Raw genomic sequence first — 17,577 nt, 5'->3', positions numbered from 1 at the left:
GATCCTAGGATGCCCATAAAGGCTGTTCAGGGGACATTTAGGACTCTCCTGGTCTCTCCAGTTGTGGTTTTCAAACTTGCTAGGCTTGCAGAGGACCAATACATCCACAAAACACACGCAACTTTTACTACAGATAGCTGCCGACTGCTCCTTATGAGGGTTCCCTTTGATGAAGGTCCCTGAGCCAGGTGGCACCGTGAGAGTCAGCCCAGTTAGAGGGGACAGAGCTGAATGTGCCAGGGAGGGGACAAGACACTGCAGAGGAGGAGGGAGGAACTAGTGAGTCACTGCTGTGTTGGAAGGAGGCAGGTAAGGAGAGGAAAAAGAACCTCAGATGGTTGCACTATGGAGAAGGGATATGTAGGGGTGGTGGAGTTATGTTGTTCGTGGAGGGCTGTGCAATCAACCCTCACCTTCAACTCATCTATGAACTTGTCACTAAAATCAACTTTGTTCCTTAACTCTTGGGGACTCAGAGAGATGAAAGTTCTTTATCTAGGTGAGCATCAGGTAAACATGGAGACTGTACTTATAGACAGTGGTGCCACAAGGTGGGGACCAGGGGATGTCTGGGCTACATGTTGGGGTCCTCTGGGATGGTAACACCCAGTGGGATCCAGATGCCTCACAGGTTCAAGCCCTGCCTTTGATGAAGCTAGGCTTATTTCTACTCCCAGCCCTATCAGGGTTGCCTGACATGGACCTCACCTTCCAAGCCATTAGGGTCCCAGATTGCCTTTCCAAAGTCAGCGGGAAGCTGTGGTGTCTTCTCTAAGATTAGAGGCTCTGCTTTTAGAGGGAGGCACTATTTGTGCTCCGCAATTTCAGAGGAGGCTGGGAGCCACAACATTACCAGCACCCACTAGAGCGGGTCCCGGGTGGAAGCTGTCAGCAGGCTAGTGTTTAAGCCCACCTAGGCAGTTTGCTAAGGTGCTGGGTCTTTCCTGGGATGGGAGCCAAATCCACAGCTGATATCTGGGCTGTTCGGGGGCCTACCCTGCCTCACCTGTAGAGATAGGGTCCTTGGAGATTAGACTATGCCTTGGGATGGCCAGCAGGTGAGCGCTGGAGTGTCGGAGGGAAGCTACCTGCTACCAGTTACCAGAGACACTGTCAGAGTGTCAGAGCGTACAAAGCCAGGGCCCACTGAAGGGCCTGGAGGGAAAGCAGGGTTGTGAGCTGCTGTGGGACTCTGTGGGAGGCAGATCCTGGAGGCCTAGGTAGGAGTGACAGGTGAAGGGAGAGTATGCAGGGTCCTGACATGCAGACTTACACTTGCCCAGTCATCAGTGCTGCTGCCTGGTACAGAGCTCCTGATACCACTCATGGGCATTCCTGCCAGCTTTCCCAACCACACAGCAACAGGAAGTAGAAAACACTCTGCATGTACAAGCCTGTGTAGGCTGCCAGGCCTCTAGCACCTGGCAAACTCAGGCTCTGCTGGAGGAAGCCACTTGGAAGTAGGAAGCCCTCCTGGGGAAACTCAGCCTTCAGGAGAGACTCTTAGATCCCTCTCTGTGAGCCTGGCTGAATCAGGAGGAGAAAGAGGAGGCCGTGGCTGTCCTCGGCCAACAAGATGGGTCACCAGGGATTAGGGGTGTAGCTTCCAACTAGGGAGTGGGGACGGGTGGAAGTGGGGCTCAGTCCCCTTGGGGAGAAAGACCCCTGACCAGCCTGGACCCAGGATGGGGACAAGCATGCTCACTTCTACTCAGATGGCTACTTTGGTGAATACAGGGTCTCACCTATGGCCAACAGCCACGGTCACTACTTCAGTCTTTGATCACACAGTTGAACCACTTCAGCCACTGTGCCCTATGCCCCAGGGCACAGGCTGCTTAGGATGTTATGAAATGAAAATGCCTACCCTCCTCCTGTGGCCATGGGGAGGATGGGCGTTTGGGGGGAAGCTATGAGGATGAGTCCCTAGAAATTAAAGTCAGGATAAGGGAGAGGAGCAGAAAGCTTATACCCCTCTAGTCCCGGGCAGATTCTTTGCTGGGCATTCCAGAACCTTCATTGCATGGCCGAAGACCCCAGAGGGAGGGGTTGATAATGGCACAGCACCTGTGGGGGAAGCTGCTTTCTTGGGTGGAAGCCTGGGACTAAGGAAGAAAGCAAGCGGGAGCCTCCTCTTTGGCCCTCCTTCCAGATTTCCCTAGAAAACCCTACCATAGCTGGAGGAGAGGCTCTAAGACCTATAACAGAGTTCTCAAGATCCCAAGCCCCTCTGCCTTCTGCTGGGGACTGAACCAAGCTCATGTCGGGTAGGTCCCAGTGGGAAGGACTATCCTCCCCACTTATTTACAAGACCAGGCAGAACAAGCCCCAAGAGATACATCTGGAAGCCAGGAAGGGGGAGGCCAATTACAAGGCCTGGGAACCACCCTAAATACTGCCTTTCATGTTCTCCTCACCCAATAACTTTTCAGTGCCTAAAAATACTCTGAAAGAAATAGAAAAGATATCTACCTCCTGTTACCTGTTATCTACCTCCACCAGTACCCTCCTGCCTGTAGACAGTATCCAGTTAACCAGGTGCAAGCTTAGAGTAACCTGCCAGAAAAAGAGAGTCTCCAGAAACACATCTAGGAGGTGGCAGGGGCCAGAAAGGCAGGGGTGCTTCATGAGAGGGAGAGAAAATGCCCCTGCTGGCTTCTTATTGGGAGGAACCTGGGACTATGAAGCTGTTTGCTGTGGAGTATGTGCTCTAAAGCCCCTCTACCAAATCTTTGCTAAGGCTACATTGCTCACAGGAGCATCCATGGGGTGGCCTCACAGGGGAGGTGGGACAAATGTGGAAACAACACACAGAAGCAGTGGAGTATAGGAGGTGGAGAGCTGACAGTTTAGTCACACTTAAACGAGCTGGATACTAACTTCTGAGCTAAGTCAAACATCATCTCATTTCAGGTGCATATGGACACAATGCAGGCAGTGACAGGTTGAGAACCATTACTGGAACGGCATGCCATTGTTAGCAGGCCTGGGAGGACCACACTTTAGGCTTGAAAGTCCCAGCCAAAGAGTGGAAGCAATTTGGATTGGCAAAAGTACAGGCTCAAAAAGAAAATCCACGTCAACTCCAGTGCCCCGGAGTTCAGCTCTCTGAACAGTCCTATGACCATGACACACAAGTTAGCAAGTACAGAAGCCTGGCCCAGGGTGGAATAGCCCCTCTATGAGGCTGAGCCCAGCCTCATACAGAGTTCACAACAGGATGCACTGACCCAAGGCAGATTCTTCTAGGAAGAACATGCAGATGACATTTGCCTCCGAAGTATAGCACAATCACACTTGACTCTATGCCTCCACATGGAAGGCCCTAGTGAGTTCCACTGGGTTCCAGGGCAGCACGCCCCGTCACGCCCTGTTCCATGAGCATTTGACAAGCCACAGGTAGTAGGTTAGTGGTTGTGGCCTCAGGCCTGCCAGTGTTTTAAACACTATACCTTGACTTTAAGGTGCCTAGTCCTGTACAAACCCCTCCTCATGCCCAAGGTTTGTCCTTCCTTGCAGCAGCTATCATGCTCTGAGCAATTTATGGAACTAATACCTGAACAGGTGAGTTCAGGGGTCAGGCGCCCATGACCAGCAGAACCCTCTAGGTGCCTGCTTCCAAGTGCCTACTTTCCAGATTCACAGGGTGGGCAGGCAAGGCAGCTGGCTCGGTGCCCTCACAGGGAGAGATGCCCTCATTCTCAACAGCCCAGCGAAGGCCAAAGCAGCCCTACCCCCTGCCCACAGACAGAGCCAGGAGAGCCTAGAGTCCTTACTCTGGCAGCCTGTACCCAGGGTTTAGAGACTCAACTCCAGGCACCCACCTCACTGACTCACAACAAATGCCCCCAAGCCAGCATCTGCTGGAGCCCCTTAGGGGCCAAGAGTTTCCAAATACATAAACTTGAGGGATTCCTTCCATAAGTCGTGTCACCTGGGGGCTACGGGGGAAGGGATGGGATTAGGAGGGGCAAGGTCACAGAGTCTTAGTCCAGACACTTACCTTGACCTTCGCAAAGCTTCTTCATCAGGGTCTTGCACTGTAGATAGAAAGTTGCTGGTCAGGAGGAGTAACAGGGAACATACAGAAGAAAAGCCACTAGGAATCTGTGGGCACTGATTCCCCACCATTGACTGCTCCCTAGCCTAAACTAGGAAGGAAAAGGCTGTGTGCTGGGCAGAGGGCAGGGGGAGAAAGGGAATATGAGAGGACATAGTGTAGGTGGGTGGGAGTGGTCAGAGGTGTGGCCTGTGAGGTCCTCTTATCCCACCTCTGGGCAGCAATTTTGCCCAGAAGCACCATGGCAAGCCCACTGCTCACTGTGTGGTCAGGCAAATGAGCAGAACATTGATGCCATTTGCCTGCCCTAGGGCCCCAAAGGGGCTCAGCAGCCACTATTTATCTATCAAGGCCAGCTCATCTTCAAAAAGAGGAAGGAGGGCCTTGACTCCCTGGCCTCTGTGGGACTGTGGAGTAGGGCTCAGAACCCTCATGGCCCCTCAGCATCTCTCCTATTTGCCCCCCTGGCCCACCCCGGAGCCCTTACTTACTGTATTCTGTCCCTGTCATCTGTGCCAGGATGCGGAAAGAGCGAGACTGAAGGTTGGAGGAGCGGCGGGCCCACTCATCAGCCTCATCTTCTGGCTTGTTCTGGTTCTTAATCACAGCCTGATACACAGGAGAGGCGCTGTCTACAGCAAGGTCTTTAACAGGGAGGCTCCTGCAATACAGAAAGAGGCTGTGGGTGACAGCTAGGCTAGAACCCTGCTCCCAACCCCTTACACTCCCCCCACATTGCATCCCCTGGCATCCCTCTCACCCATGTTGGCCCCTACTTATCTGAACCCACTATTCCCTTTACCCACTGCCATCTGAGAGCCTGGGACAAGGGGTTGGCTGGGTCCTCAGTGCTCAGAGTGGCCACAATTAGACAGTGACTCCTCTCATGGGGGGTCAGGAGGCTCAGATCCCTCCAGCCAACACCCCTCCCCATGCTTGCTGAAGATGCTGATGTGAAGACATAACCCACCCCAGGTGCTAGATCTCCTTTAAGGAGAGAGGAGGCAGCACACATCTTCTTGGAGTAATTTCTACCTCTCTGAGCAGGCCCTGGATTTGAGGCTATGTGAGAACAGGCAGTTCTGGGCCCAAAGTCTCCCTCGGGGTTGATCCCTTATCCTCCTCACACCTTTGGACCCAAACAAGAAGCCACCAAAGCCATTATAGCCGTAGCAGAGGACTGGAGGCTACCCCTCAGCCACAAACAGGCAAGTGAGGGCTAGGGGGTGAGCAACACAGCAACAAGGCCATGTGGCCAGTGTATCACCTGCAGACAGGGGTGTTCTGGCTTGGAGGGGCTGGGAGTAGAGCTGCAGGAGGGTCACTAGTCTTCTGCCCTAGCCTATTGAAGGAGACCTGGTGACCTTCCCTTAGACTCCCAGGGTCTGGCATGTAGTAGGTGCTCAAAACTTAGTTGAATAAACAAATCCTTTATCAGAGCCAGAAGGGCCCCCAGAGCTACTTGGGTTCAGTGCCTTCCAGCTTGGACCAGACTGCAGGGCAGGATGCATCCAAGGCATTATGGATGCCCACTCACCCTGGCCAGTCCAGGCTGGAGGACACAGGATGCCCAGCCCACCCTGTCATGGACTCAGGTAAAGCTCCCAGTAGTAAGAGCCTGCTTCCCCAGCCAGCAGCCCAGCTCAGGCACTTGCAGATGCTGAAACTGAGATCCAGAGACACCAGAAGACTATCTCTAGGTAACAGCATATAGGGCCCCCAATAGAGTTAGAACCCAGACTTTCCAGCTCCCAGCCTAGTGTCCTTCCCATCAGACCCTTTGCAGAGACGAGGGCTCAGAAAGGCCACTTCTGCTCACTGGGCCTGTGTAGCACAGATGCTCTATGCCTAGAAACAGCCCAGCTCAGACACTTGCCCTGTCCAGCATCTCCTGCCTGCCTCTATGGCTGCCTCTACCTGCACCCATGAGTGCCAGCTAGCTTGGAGGGGGCCCTCCCCAGTTCCCATGTCTTCTACCCTCTCTGCAAGGAGCTATCTAGCACTGGTCTAGTCTCTCAGGATTGGTGCCCTGTGTCTGGCTCAGGGCAAGCTATGACAGCAGAGGTAAAAATAGGTGACAGAAAGTAACTAAGATGGCATGGAGCTGCCCCTACTTCCCTGATGCTGTGCCCTGGCCTGAGAGCTACAGACAGTTAGCAGCCTGTGGTTGGGGTTCAGTGGGGAACACCAGTGGATCCCTGTCAGGTCCTGGCAGGGAGGAGCCCAGGGTTGTCCAGGAGTAGAGGAGTGGGTGGGGGCCTCACTAGGGTAGGCCATTTCCAGCTCACAGAGGTGTCCCAAAGGCTCTCAAAGCAGACGCTGGGCCTATTGTCTGGATGAGGGAGCAACAGGAAGGCATAATACAGCCAAGACTCCCTAATCTCCTAGGAGTGAGTGTGGACTGTGCCATGGGTGAGGGGAGGTGTAGACCCAAGCCCAGACCCTGTCTGTAAGCCTACCTACAGTGAGCTATGTGGTCCAGAAAACAGATGGAAAGTATTTGCTGCCATTCCCCTGGAACATACCCTTGATGTGCCCCTGTCCTTCTAAAACTCCAGGATTCCGGAAAGCTGCTCGGAGTGAGACCCTTGGGCTTTACATAGTTGGCTCATCTCCTACCACACTGTACAAAGATCAGGGACTGGTGTTGTTGCAAGAGACTGGGGGACCAATGAAGGAACTGCTGTGCCTTTTTAAGACACTGGGGCTCAGGGCAAGAGTGGAGCAAACCCCGAAGTCCTGGGACCCTGAGTCTGAAGCTGTTCTGGGAAACCTTTCACAGCGTGGTCTTCTTGCCACCAAAAATACTCCATAGTCACTGCAAATCAAGGTCGCCATGGGGCACTTACTTCACTCCCACTGCCCCCGAATCTGACTAATCTCTCACCTCCCTTGGGTGGTCTTGCAAGCACTGTCTCTTTTAGATCCATGTTTCATGAGGGTTCTGGGGAGTGGCCCCTAAAAGGCCCCCTTAACACCCTCTCCCCTAAATAATGGCCCAGCGTGGATACTGGCATTCAGGTCTACGCTGATTCAGTGCAGACAGAAAAGGCTGGGGTGAGCCCCTCAAAGCACGGCAGAGAGAACACAGAGACACACCCAGCCTTGGCAGCCAGCACGAGTGTTCTTACTGTCATCTACGTCCACAGTGACATTATTTGGGGCAAACCCCAAAAGACAAGCCTATACAGGCTGCAGCATATGGCATGTGGCTGCGAGGTAGGTATGAGGAAGAACACCAGACAGAGGCCCTGTCCTGCAACACATCCCACCAAACCCAAACAGCACCCCACAACCAGACAGACGATGAGGGGACAGATTCGGGGGGGCCTCCTTATGCCAGTGGTGACGCCCTGCCAAGCAGAGGACAGACAGTGAGTGCACATCCATCAGGGGACAACAGAGGGACAGCACACACACAAGGGAGCAGGGTTAGGATCAGAAATGAGTTATGGGAGTGGGGTGGGTAAAGAATGAAGAATGACACACAAAAAACTTTCGGTGAAGAAGGAACCATGGAAATTAACAGCAGAAACAAAGCACTTTATGGCAGAGAGAGACAGCTCTTACCCATAGTCACCAGGGCAGCCCTAGCCCAGCAGGACTGAGCTGGAAGGAACAGAAAAGCATGTTGCTTCCCAGGCACACAAGGGAAGGGAAAGGGGGTGGGTAGGAGGGAGATGGGAAAGCAGACTAGATAAGATCAATGGTACATCATGTTTAAAAAAAATTGTGGGTTCCCTAGTGGTAAAGCCAAATACTAGCATTCTTTTCCAAGGTGCGAAAAATAGAAAGTCCTTGTGAAGAGCAGTTCTTCCATTATCTTCCACTGAACTCTTTGGTGACTGTTACAACGTTTAGGAGCACACCAAGGACACACTTGCACATTCTGTGGCAAACAAATGTTAGCAGGAAATCCCTGTTATCTCTTTGGCTTAGCCAGGCAGTTTGGTGTTCTGGGTACACATGAGAAAATGGTTGTGTTTTTAAACTTGTATGGTCACATTTTCTGCTTTGAAGGATGGAATGAAATCAACACTGTCTAGAGTTCTGCCTGAGCCTGGCGAGTCTGAGACCCACAGCTCCAGGGCAAGCAACCTCTGTCCCCTGGTGGCTCAAAGGAGGTACTGCGGGCCTAAGCAGCCAGGCTCCCCTGGGACCAGGAGAGCCGTCCCCCCTCCCCCAAGTCCGCACAACCTTCCTTTGGCCTCTGGAATTTTCCCCTTTTAACCTCACTTACTTCATGGCCACAGGGTCTGGGTTCTGGAAAGGTCAAACACCCCTGGACTTTCTGGGACTTTTTAACCCCTTTATTCCTCTTACAACATCTGTTTTTCTTAGCTTCAGGAAAAAAAGTACAGCATCATTTAAAGATTCCTTGCCTTGAGTTGCTGGGGCTACTTACTCAGGGATAAGATGTTACCCAAAGAGATAATCAGTCAGTTCTGAAAGTCAACACTGGTGTTACTTCCAAGTAGAAAACAGTCAGAGACCATGTGTGTGGGGGGCGGGTGGGAGAGGGTGGGACGGGGAGACAAGAGAAAGACACACAGAGATGATACACAAAGAATACAGAATGAGTGAGACAGAGGCACACACACCCAGATAGAGAGAGAGAGAGAAACTACGAGAGACAGAAAGACAAAAAGAGGAAGAGGTCCCCACTAATATTTGCACTATTAGCAGTTTGATCCATAAGTAATTTTCAGCCAACTCTTTCCCTATTTAGTCCTCAAGTTTCTCAACCCTTGATAACAGGAAAATTCCAGGAAGCAAGGATGTCTGAGGTCCCATTGACCTGAGGTCAGTCTTCCCTGAGCAAACAGGCTCTGCAGCGGGGAAACTGCCCACAGCACCCTGATGGTTAGTCCAAAGGTCCCTTCCTAAACAAGAAACCCTGTCACATATTTGAATTGCCGCCATCTTTGGAAGAATGCAGCAACTTCCCCACAAAGAAAGGCTTAGTTGTGAGAAGACTGGGACATGCTGAATTCGACACTGGTTAACAGGAATCCAGAGGCCTCTTTCTAAACCAGCCAAATATGTCAGAGTGCCCAGGGAAACTGCAGAGGCTATAATAAGCCCTTGGAGGCATCACCATAGTCTACATTTCTCCACCCCTTTCCTAAAGCCGACCATGAGATTAATTCTGAAGAGAGAATGCCATGTTCTGGAAGGCCTGGCCAGAGGCTGTGCCCAAGGTGAGAGAAGAGAGCTGGTCCCGATGCCTTGAGTCTCTTACGGTGCCCAGAAGCCTGGTGCCTGCAGCCCTGTGAGGATGAGGCCCCAGCCAGCTGAGCTCGTGAGCCGTGAGCCACCGTGGAGGAGGGGCGGCGCTTACCCACTGAAGTCACTGCCCTGGGCCTGAGCCTGCCCAGCGATGGCATCCATGATGGCGTCCTGGGAGTACATGCTGATGGGGGTGTTGTACTGCGCATGGATGATGGTGGCCTTGCCACCCAGACCTTTCACCTCGATGGGTTTGTGCGTGGATAGGGCCGAGTCCTTCAGGGCGTTGGGGTTGAAGCGTTCCTGGTAGTCGGCACTGGGGAAGGGGAGCAGGGGGAGCAGGAGGAAGGTGGTGGAAGGAGAAAAGGGCAACAGGTGGCGTTACATAGGAGGTCCCAGCGAGGGCTGGTGGTGGAGGGTGTCAAGAGAGATCTCCCAAAGTCTGATCCCAGAAAGTCAGCCCGAGTCCCCCAACTTTTTAGGTGGGCTGGGTCTGGTCTGGAAAATCCTCAGCACCCTCCCCAAAGCCCTCTACAGGAGGTATTTCTTGCCCATCTGGGCTTTCCCAGATCCCTGGAGGCCTCCTGGCTCAGCCTGAGCCATGGCCCAGGGTCAGCAGGGGACGCCAGGCATTGGATGCTCTCTCACCACGCCAGCAGGGAAGCAGAGAGGAAAAGGAGTTGAGGGTGGGGGTTAGGAAGTAGGGGACAGGAGCTGGGCCAGCGTATCAGGAAGCAGCAGCCCAAGCAGAGTTCAGGACGCACAAAAGGTGAGAAATAGCTCCAGTGGGCAACCATGGAGATTCTGAGCTTGGTTCTTCTATGGAGGGCCTCATTCTGCTGGCCACTCTCACGGTGGCTGGGGGTTCTGCTCCTCCAGATGCTTCAGTGCACATGCTTCTTCCAACTTGCTGTGTGGCCACCAGTCTCAACCCATCAGGGCTTCCTGTCCAACAGGGAGGTGTGCTTTCCAGGCAAAGGCACAGTCAGGGGCAGCCCTTTGGAGGGGTCCCACCAGGACAGAGATATCTTCAGGCTCACAAAGAACCCAGCATCAGTGAGGCACTTCACCGCCCCCCACCCCAGAGCTACCAGCAGCAGGACATTGAGAACTGAATTTCTCGATTCACAGGGGTAGCAGAAGGAGCCCTAGCACCCTTCCCCACCACCTTCATTCCATACTCACAGCTTCACACACATGCAGGCTCACTCAGGGACAAATGCACCCTCTCTCACTCATGCACACATGTACGCATGCTGACACAGGCACACACTATCCAGAAAGACAGACATGGACGCATGCTAGGATATGCACGCAAGGGCACACACATGCTTTCCTTCGATACTAACTTGGCTGGAGAGTTGGCTACCACCTGGGGAGGAGAGAAAGAGCAAAGAAGACAGGGCTATCAGAGTGAGGCTCCTACCAGGGTGTTTGAGCTCTGGGACCATACTCAGAATGGCCATTGTGGAGGCAGAGCCGGCCCAGACTGGTTCTGGGTGAGGGGAGTGCAAAGTAAGGAGAAGAAAAGCTCAGAGTTGGGTCATGGCCTCTTGATTTGGGTAAGAGATGCCTACAACAGTGTTTTTCCCTCGGTAGGTCCCTAGTACCCAAAGTTTTGCCAGGTTTCCTTGTCCATCTTTAAGGAAGATTAAAGAATACATGGATTCCCCCCATACAACCTGGTTGCAGACCCTGGGAGAGAAGCAGGCCAGCTGTGGCTGCCAAGGGCCTAGGTACCTCCTGTCCCGACAGCAGCTCTGAACTTCCCTTTGTTTAATGGGGGCAGCTCTGGGAGTTCTGCTCCCTGAGGAGGCATCGCAGTGGCACTGGGGTAGATGTGTGGTGAGGTTACCCACAGCCCCAGGACCTGCTTTCCCTCTCAGAGTTAGGGCATGTGGACAAGGCAGTATGCAGGAGCAAGGAGGCTCAGAGTTGGGGGTCCATAGCTTATTGCAAGAAAGCCCCCAGATACGGCAGCCCATCTGCAACACGACAAGAGGGACCCCACCATCAGTCTTCTCTGAGTAAGCCTTCTGGAGCATCATCTTGGGGGAGATATTGCCTGCATGAAATCTCTTTAAGTGCAATTCCTTGGCCCAGCAGATTCTGACAGTGTCTGTGGCCCTGTTGGAAACCTGGGTGGGAGGGGGAAGGGATGAGGGGGTTGTAGCAGAGTGCAGGCAGCGTCCTTGCCTCAAACTCTGCTGCCTTCCCAGATATGACCACTGGACTCTGACGTGGAAGCCTGGGACCCAGCTAGCCAGGCCGCGATCATCCTTTGGCCAAGACCCTGAGAAATCAGGCCAAAGCCAGGGGTATCTGAACCCCAAGCAGCCTCACTGTGGCCCTGCTCAGCCCCAGGCCCCTGCCTTAGAGCTAATAAATTTACCTCTGTCCTCCCAGTCTCAAAATAGCTGCAACTGGAGCTATATTAGGAAAAGGCCAGCACAGATCTTCCATTCCTTCTCCATTTTTGGCCAGTGCTGACAGCTGCAGGGTCAGCTCTTGCCCTGACCAGCCATGCCCCATGCAGCTAGCTCCTTCTTTGGCATTGATTCTTGCCTGCTCCCCCCACCCCCCCACCCCCCCGCCCGCCCCAGCCCAGGCTTAGCTTCTACCTGCAGACCTGGAGGCCGCAATGCCTGTCAGACATAGTTCAGAGAGGAGACAACAGCCAGGTCTTGGGAAAGATGACCCAAAGCTGTAAGGTCTGCCCAGGGGCCCTTGTACCTAGTGGCCTTGTGGACTCTGCTCTTCAGTCCCAGTCCCAGAGAGGATAAGGAGAAGGGGGCTACAGAGATGCTCAGGCCCATTGTCCCTGCACCCCATTTGTTTCCTCCATGCCTCCCAGGGTAGAAACTGCCAGGGAAATACTGCAAACTGCTCAAAGAGAGAGTAGGGTAAGGAAATTCCTTTTAAAGCTGGACAGGACAGAGTTAAATTCCTGACCCTGCCTCTCCCTAGTGCTGTGACTCTGGGCAATTGCCCACCTGTCACAGCCTCCATCTCCTCATTCATAAAATTGAGATGGCAGTGCCTACTGCACAGATGGGTTGTGCAGACTAAAGAGAATCCTGAGAGCAAAGCCTTCGGAGTGGGTTGAGTGTCCAGTGGATGGACTTCAAGCAGTTAGGCACTTAGTGAAGGCAGTGCCTCAGCCCAGCAGAGGCTGCTCAGGCTGGCCCAGATCAGAGGCTCCACCCTTCCCGTGGCATTGTCTGGGGACAGCAGCACCCGTCTTCATTTGGATGAAGCACTCCCTCTCTTAGCCCATCTTTGCTTGGAAGAACCTGTTGGACTCTGGTGCTCTGAACGTCAAGTAATACTGGAATATTTGTCAGGTTTCTGAGAAGTGCCTGTGCCAATGGGAAGGCACCTTGGGAGTCACGGGAAGCAGGGATGTGGTAAGCCCTTCACTTCCTGGGGCAGGTAGGTGGGTCCCTGTCTCCAGATAGGGAGGGAGGAGTCAGGTTGACTTGGAGTCAGTCCTATCTGCTATTCATTAGCTGTGTGACCTTGGGCAAATTATTCATTCTCTCTGGGCTTCTATTTCCCAGACTTAAAATAAGGGGAAATGATGCCAATCTCTGAAGTTGCTGAGAGAGATGTGTTAGTTAAAACACATGGACTGTTAAAAGGTGCCCAGACCAGACTGCGGGCTCAGTAAGGAGGAGACAATACCCTTACCCCAGGTGAGCTTCACTGAGGGTCCCAGGGGCGAGTCCCAGGGCAGCCGGGAAGAGCTACCTGCCCATCCAAGGCAGAGAAGGCCATTTCTACTCTGCTGTTCCCTGAGTTTTCTGGCAGAAGCTCCTTGCTGAAAAAAAAGCTGGTGGAATATAGCTCTGCCACCTTGGTCCAGGGAAGTCAGGGTGCTTAGACCATGGAGTACCTGTGGCCACTCTCACTTAGGATCCGAGAAAGAGCTGGGGATCTAGAGGAGGTGGGGAGCAGTGAACTGGTGGGCCACAGGCACCTTCTGTGGCACAAGCAAAGGAAGGGCACGGGCGTGGGTCAGACTGACCCAGGGTGGGATTCTGGCTCATTAGTGTACCAACTGAGTGACTCCAGGCAATGGCAACAGGCAGCACATATTGAGTTTGCCAAAACAGAGCTTAGTGCTGTGCACGTGTTGTCTCCTTCAGTCCTCCCAGTAATGGACAGCTTCATGTCCGTGTACCCCTTACCCCTAAGGGTTATACGGACCATAGTGCCTTGACTGAGATATAGACAGTTTCTTGTCCACACACCCCTAACCACTGCACCATATTGCCTTGACTCAGCCTGTTCTGCTTCTAACACAGAATTATTAGAGATAATTATACCAATTTCAGGGGGCCATGGGAAACATTAAAATGAGATAACAAGCTTAAAGGACTTAGAAACTAATACACACTCTGCTTGGGGTCTTCTTCCCTTCAGATCCTCCATGATGCCAACTAGCTCTAGATTTTTTTTTTTAACTCCTGTGCTCACAGAGTCCTTCCAGCTAGACTTCAGGGGGCAGGGGCTGGGTTGCTGTTCTGCACAGCCCCTTTCTCCATGGGGTCCTGCTTCCTTGCTGCCCCACCTCAGATAGGCTCAGTCCTGAAAGCCTACTCACTTCACACAGCTGTAAAGTCTCTCTGAACCCAGCTTAACGCTTCCTCCTCCAGACAGCCTTAGAGAACATTCCTTCCCACCTTTTTAACTCTTCCTTGCTCCTGTCAAGGCTCCCGGAGGGGTGTGGACCAGACCGTCTCCTTGCCCTAGAGCTCCTGGAGGCAGCAGGCTTTATCCTGTGTGTGTGTGTGTGTTGGTGGTGGTGGTGAGGGGTGTCCTGGTATAACAGCTTTAGGTATTAAAGTCTTCTACATTCAGGCCCATTTCAGCCACTTAGTGGCCCAACAGCTGGACCTTGACTTAACTTTCTCCAAGCCTCAGTTTCCCCTGTGCAAAATCTGACACATCATCCCAGTGTAGTTGTATAAAGCAATGAGGCGCCAGAGCATGACAAATGTCTCTAGGATCATTGCCTTCATGGTTTTCAGCCCATGCTATCTCATGGGGCTGGGGCTGGCAGCTTGAGGCCAGCTCCTCACTCTAACCACCTGACTAGGCCTCTACTGAGCACCAAGGACCCAGGTGGCCCCAGACCACCAGCAGAGAGCCATGTGCCCATTACCTACCCTCCTGGGAGTCCAGCACCTGAGGCCTTCCCTCGGAGGCTCATCTGATACATCTGAGCCATCTCCCTCAGGGTCTCTGCCGAGTACAGGCCAATGGGGTTGTTATATTGCCTTGGCTGGCTGGAGCCCAGTGGCACTTTTGGGCTGAGTGAGTCCGGGGCCTGCTCCGGGCTGGTCTTGGCCCCAGGGCTGCCCTGTGGAGGGCCAGGGTCAGAGGCCTCCACGTGTGAGGAGAAGACGGAGGTCTGGGAGAAGGAGGAGCTAAAGGTCTGCCTGACCTCAGGGGTGCCCGGGCCGGCCCTCGCCTCGGGGTTGGGGCTGGGCGCCACCAGGCTGCTGTTCGTGTCCAGAGCAGGGTCCTGGCACAGGGTAGCCGCCATGCAGGGGAGAGAGAAGAGAGCAGTTAGAGTCCACATGCATCCCAGTGCTTCTGTGTGGACCTGAAACAGAGGTGTTAGTGCGAGGGCCCCGCAGCCTGCAGCCTGTGCTCTGAGCTCAAGACGGGCCAGACAGGCACCTGAAAGAGAAGGGTTTTGTCGGGAAGAACAGAAGAGGCACACAGCTCCTGGCCCAATTGTTGGCATCAACCTGGACAAAATGCAAAGCCCCCCTCAGAAAGCCAAGCCAAGCCATCCTGCTCACAGGGTTAGTGGAAAGGACTGGGACAAGGGGGCTGTGGGTGTCAGGGAGTGGGGAGACCCACTCCACTCCGTGTCTGTTCCCCTTCCCCTGAGTAGGGGCCCCTGCTGGCCCAGCCAGCCTCCTGTTCTACTGACCCCACATTGAGATACCCCCATTCGGCCAGTTAGAGGGGCCCCCCCAGCTGGTAGTGGATGGGCAGAGTGGAGAGGAAACTGAGGAACTAGGCGGCCGACATTTTGTTCCATTGTTCACCTCTGCAACTTCTCCCAAGTAGCCTTCTGCCTAATTCCCCAGTTTGTCAACCACTCCAGCCCCATGTCAGCCTCTTTCTCTCTCCTCTTCCTATCCCTTGCACACTCTGCCTCACTGAAGAGACAGAGTCAGTATAAGATCATGCAAGGAGGGGTGGGGCATGGGCCCTTTTTGGAGTGGTGGGGTGGGCCTCCCATGCATTGGGCCCACAGGGTTGAGCTGCTTAGAGGAAGCTAGAAAGGGGCCTTGGGGCACAAGGGTGAGGTCTGTGGTCATGGCTCCACCTTCTCTCCTGTGCCTGCCTCTTGGCCACCACAAGCGTTTCTGATTGGGCTATATGGGTGTGCAGTTGGGAGGAGGAATGGAAATCAGAGGGAGAAAGCCTAGGTCAGAGGAGAAACCCCAAGGGACAGCAGGCCCCTCCACTCCTGGGAGCTCCTCCTGGGGTGACCGGGTCAAGCTAGGGCTTCTGCTTTCATACCACAGTGCCTCCTCCCCGGTGCCTCAGGAAGATGAGGGTCAGAATCTTATGGACCCTTGTCTCACCTGGCTGAGATTATGCTCCCTCTTCTGAGAACACAGCTGCCTAAGCTGGTATTGTGTGAGCCCAGCCATGAGGTTCTGGCAGGTGGCACCCAGGCAGGCACTTCTCACTCAGTATTTCATGGAAGCTTGAACACTTCTCCCCGAGGCCTGCCCCACTCCCCAGGACCAGCTACAGCAGGGCAGTGCTGGGGCAGGGCTGATTCCTTGCCGTGCCCCAAGTGGGCCAGCCAAGGGTCAGGCAGGCAGACCAGGGGCTGCACCCCAAGATGCGTGCCTGAAAGTGGAGTCTGCCATCAACAGTCAGTACCTACCTTCTGGTGGGGGATCACTGGCAGAGGGGACTGGATTGGGGGTGTCGCCATGGAGATGGGAGCGGGTCGCTTTGACCTGGAAGAACCGGAAATCAGATGAAGTAAAGACAGTCATGCCTGGGGCCAGGAGATTAGCCTGGGCAGAGCTGGCCAAGGGAGAACAATGGAATACTAGGGAGCCAGGTCAGAGAGCCCAGGGCCCACTGTCCACACCGTAGGCTGGGAGTCTCCAGGAAACCACTGGGTCTAACCAGGAGGGAGAAGTCATGGCCCTGGGGCATTTGGCAGCCATGGGCATCTGCAAGGTCCTTGGGAGACTGCCTGGGCAAAGAGAAACCAGGGGAGACCCTGGCTTCTGGGCCTGACAGCCACAGGCTGGCAGCCCCAGACCCATCTTCTCAGCCTTGTCTGTAAAGTGAAGCACAGACATGGCAGATGCTTAACCACGACTTGGGTCTAGTCCTTCTGGTCCAGGGGCTGTCCTTACTGTCTGGCAAGGCCTCGTAGCACAGGGCTGGACCCACACAACTGCTGCTGGACAGCCAATCTCTCAGGTGCCTAATGCCCATACCCCAGCCTCCCCCCTGCTCTGGAGAGCTCCCACCTACTTCTGCAGCGTGAGACTCAGGTTGTAGCTGGCAGACTTGATCTTGTTCTGGGCCTCTAGGTGGGTCATGGTATCCGTGTTGACGCCGTCAATGGCTACCACAAGGTCACCTTGGCTGAGCTGGGACTGGGCCGCCTTGCTGCCCGGCGTGATCTGAGAGGATGGCAGATGGGGAGATGAGCATAAGGAGGATGGGCCTGAGGATGGGCCAGTCCTCAGGGAAGAGTCCCCCAGGATCATTCAGTAGAGGCCTGCCATTCAGTAGAGGCCTGCCATTTTGTCTTCTTCACTGTGGCTAGCACCCACTGCTCATCAAACCTGACTCCTCTTGCTGGAACACAGCTACACATTTCCTAGTGTTTTGCATCCAAGTGTGGCTGTCAGACTAGCTCTGGCTGGTGGGATGTGGATGGAGGCAGTGCATACCACTTCCAAGCCTGTCCCAAGCAGCCACCCTTGCCATCCTGCACTCTCTCTTCTCGTCAGCTGACTTGATGCAGAGGACCCAGAGGAGAATCAAGCCACTAGCAGAAGAGACTTGGATCCTGGAGTTGCTACTTGGTGAAGAATGACCAAGGAGCATTGCATCAAATGTTGCATGAGTGAGAAATGAACTTTCATCATGCTAAATCATTGAGATTTGGGGGCTATTTGTCATACCAGTTTGCTCATTGTAACACCTGCACCCTGAAAATCCATGAAGCTCTTCCCAGACACCAGGAGGAAGGGGATACACAGGGACTAAGCCTCAGCACCACC

The 17,577-nt window shown here is 53.9% G+C and overlaps 1 protein-coding gene across 5 annotated transcripts in view; it reads right to left on the bottom strand.

Annotated features, from left to right (window-relative positions):
• LDB3 (LIM domain binding 3) overlaps positions 1–17,577 on the bottom strand; it is a 62,524-nt gene that overhangs the window by 35,997 nt on the left and 8,950 nt on the right. For 3 of the 5 annotated variants that reach the window (XM_037049378.1, XM_037049375.1, XM_037049377.1), the window contains exons 3-8: positions 16,820–16,971; positions 16,212–16,287; positions 10,639–10,661; positions 9,402–9,605; positions 4,552–4,721; positions 4,004–4,040 (exon numbers count right to left, since the gene is read on the bottom strand). In XM_037049378.1, the coding sequence (XP_036905273.1) occupies positions 4,004–4,040; positions 4,552–4,721; positions 9,402–9,605; positions 10,639–10,661; positions 16,212–16,287; positions 16,820–16,971 (662 nt within the window). Of the gene's footprint in view, positions 1–4,003; positions 4,041–4,551; positions 4,722–9,401; positions 9,606–10,638; positions 10,662–14,460; positions 14,820–16,211; positions 16,288–16,819; positions 16,972–17,577 lie in introns of all 5 variants that reach the window. The other 2 variants (XM_037049374.1, XM_037049376.1) reach the window with 1 other exon arrangement.

The sequence above is a fragment of the Sturnira hondurensis genome, unplaced genomic scaffold (assembly GCF_014824575.4).
Source record: "Sturnira hondurensis isolate 20B ecotype Veracruz unplaced genomic scaffold, ASM1482457v3 Scaffold0006496, whole genome shotgun sequence".
Taxonomy (NCBI): Eukaryota; Metazoa; Chordata; class Mammalia; order Chiroptera; family Phyllostomidae; genus Sturnira; species Sturnira hondurensis.
Note: the sequence above shows the minus strand (reverse complement) of the source record. Positions and strands in the feature narration are given on the sequence as shown.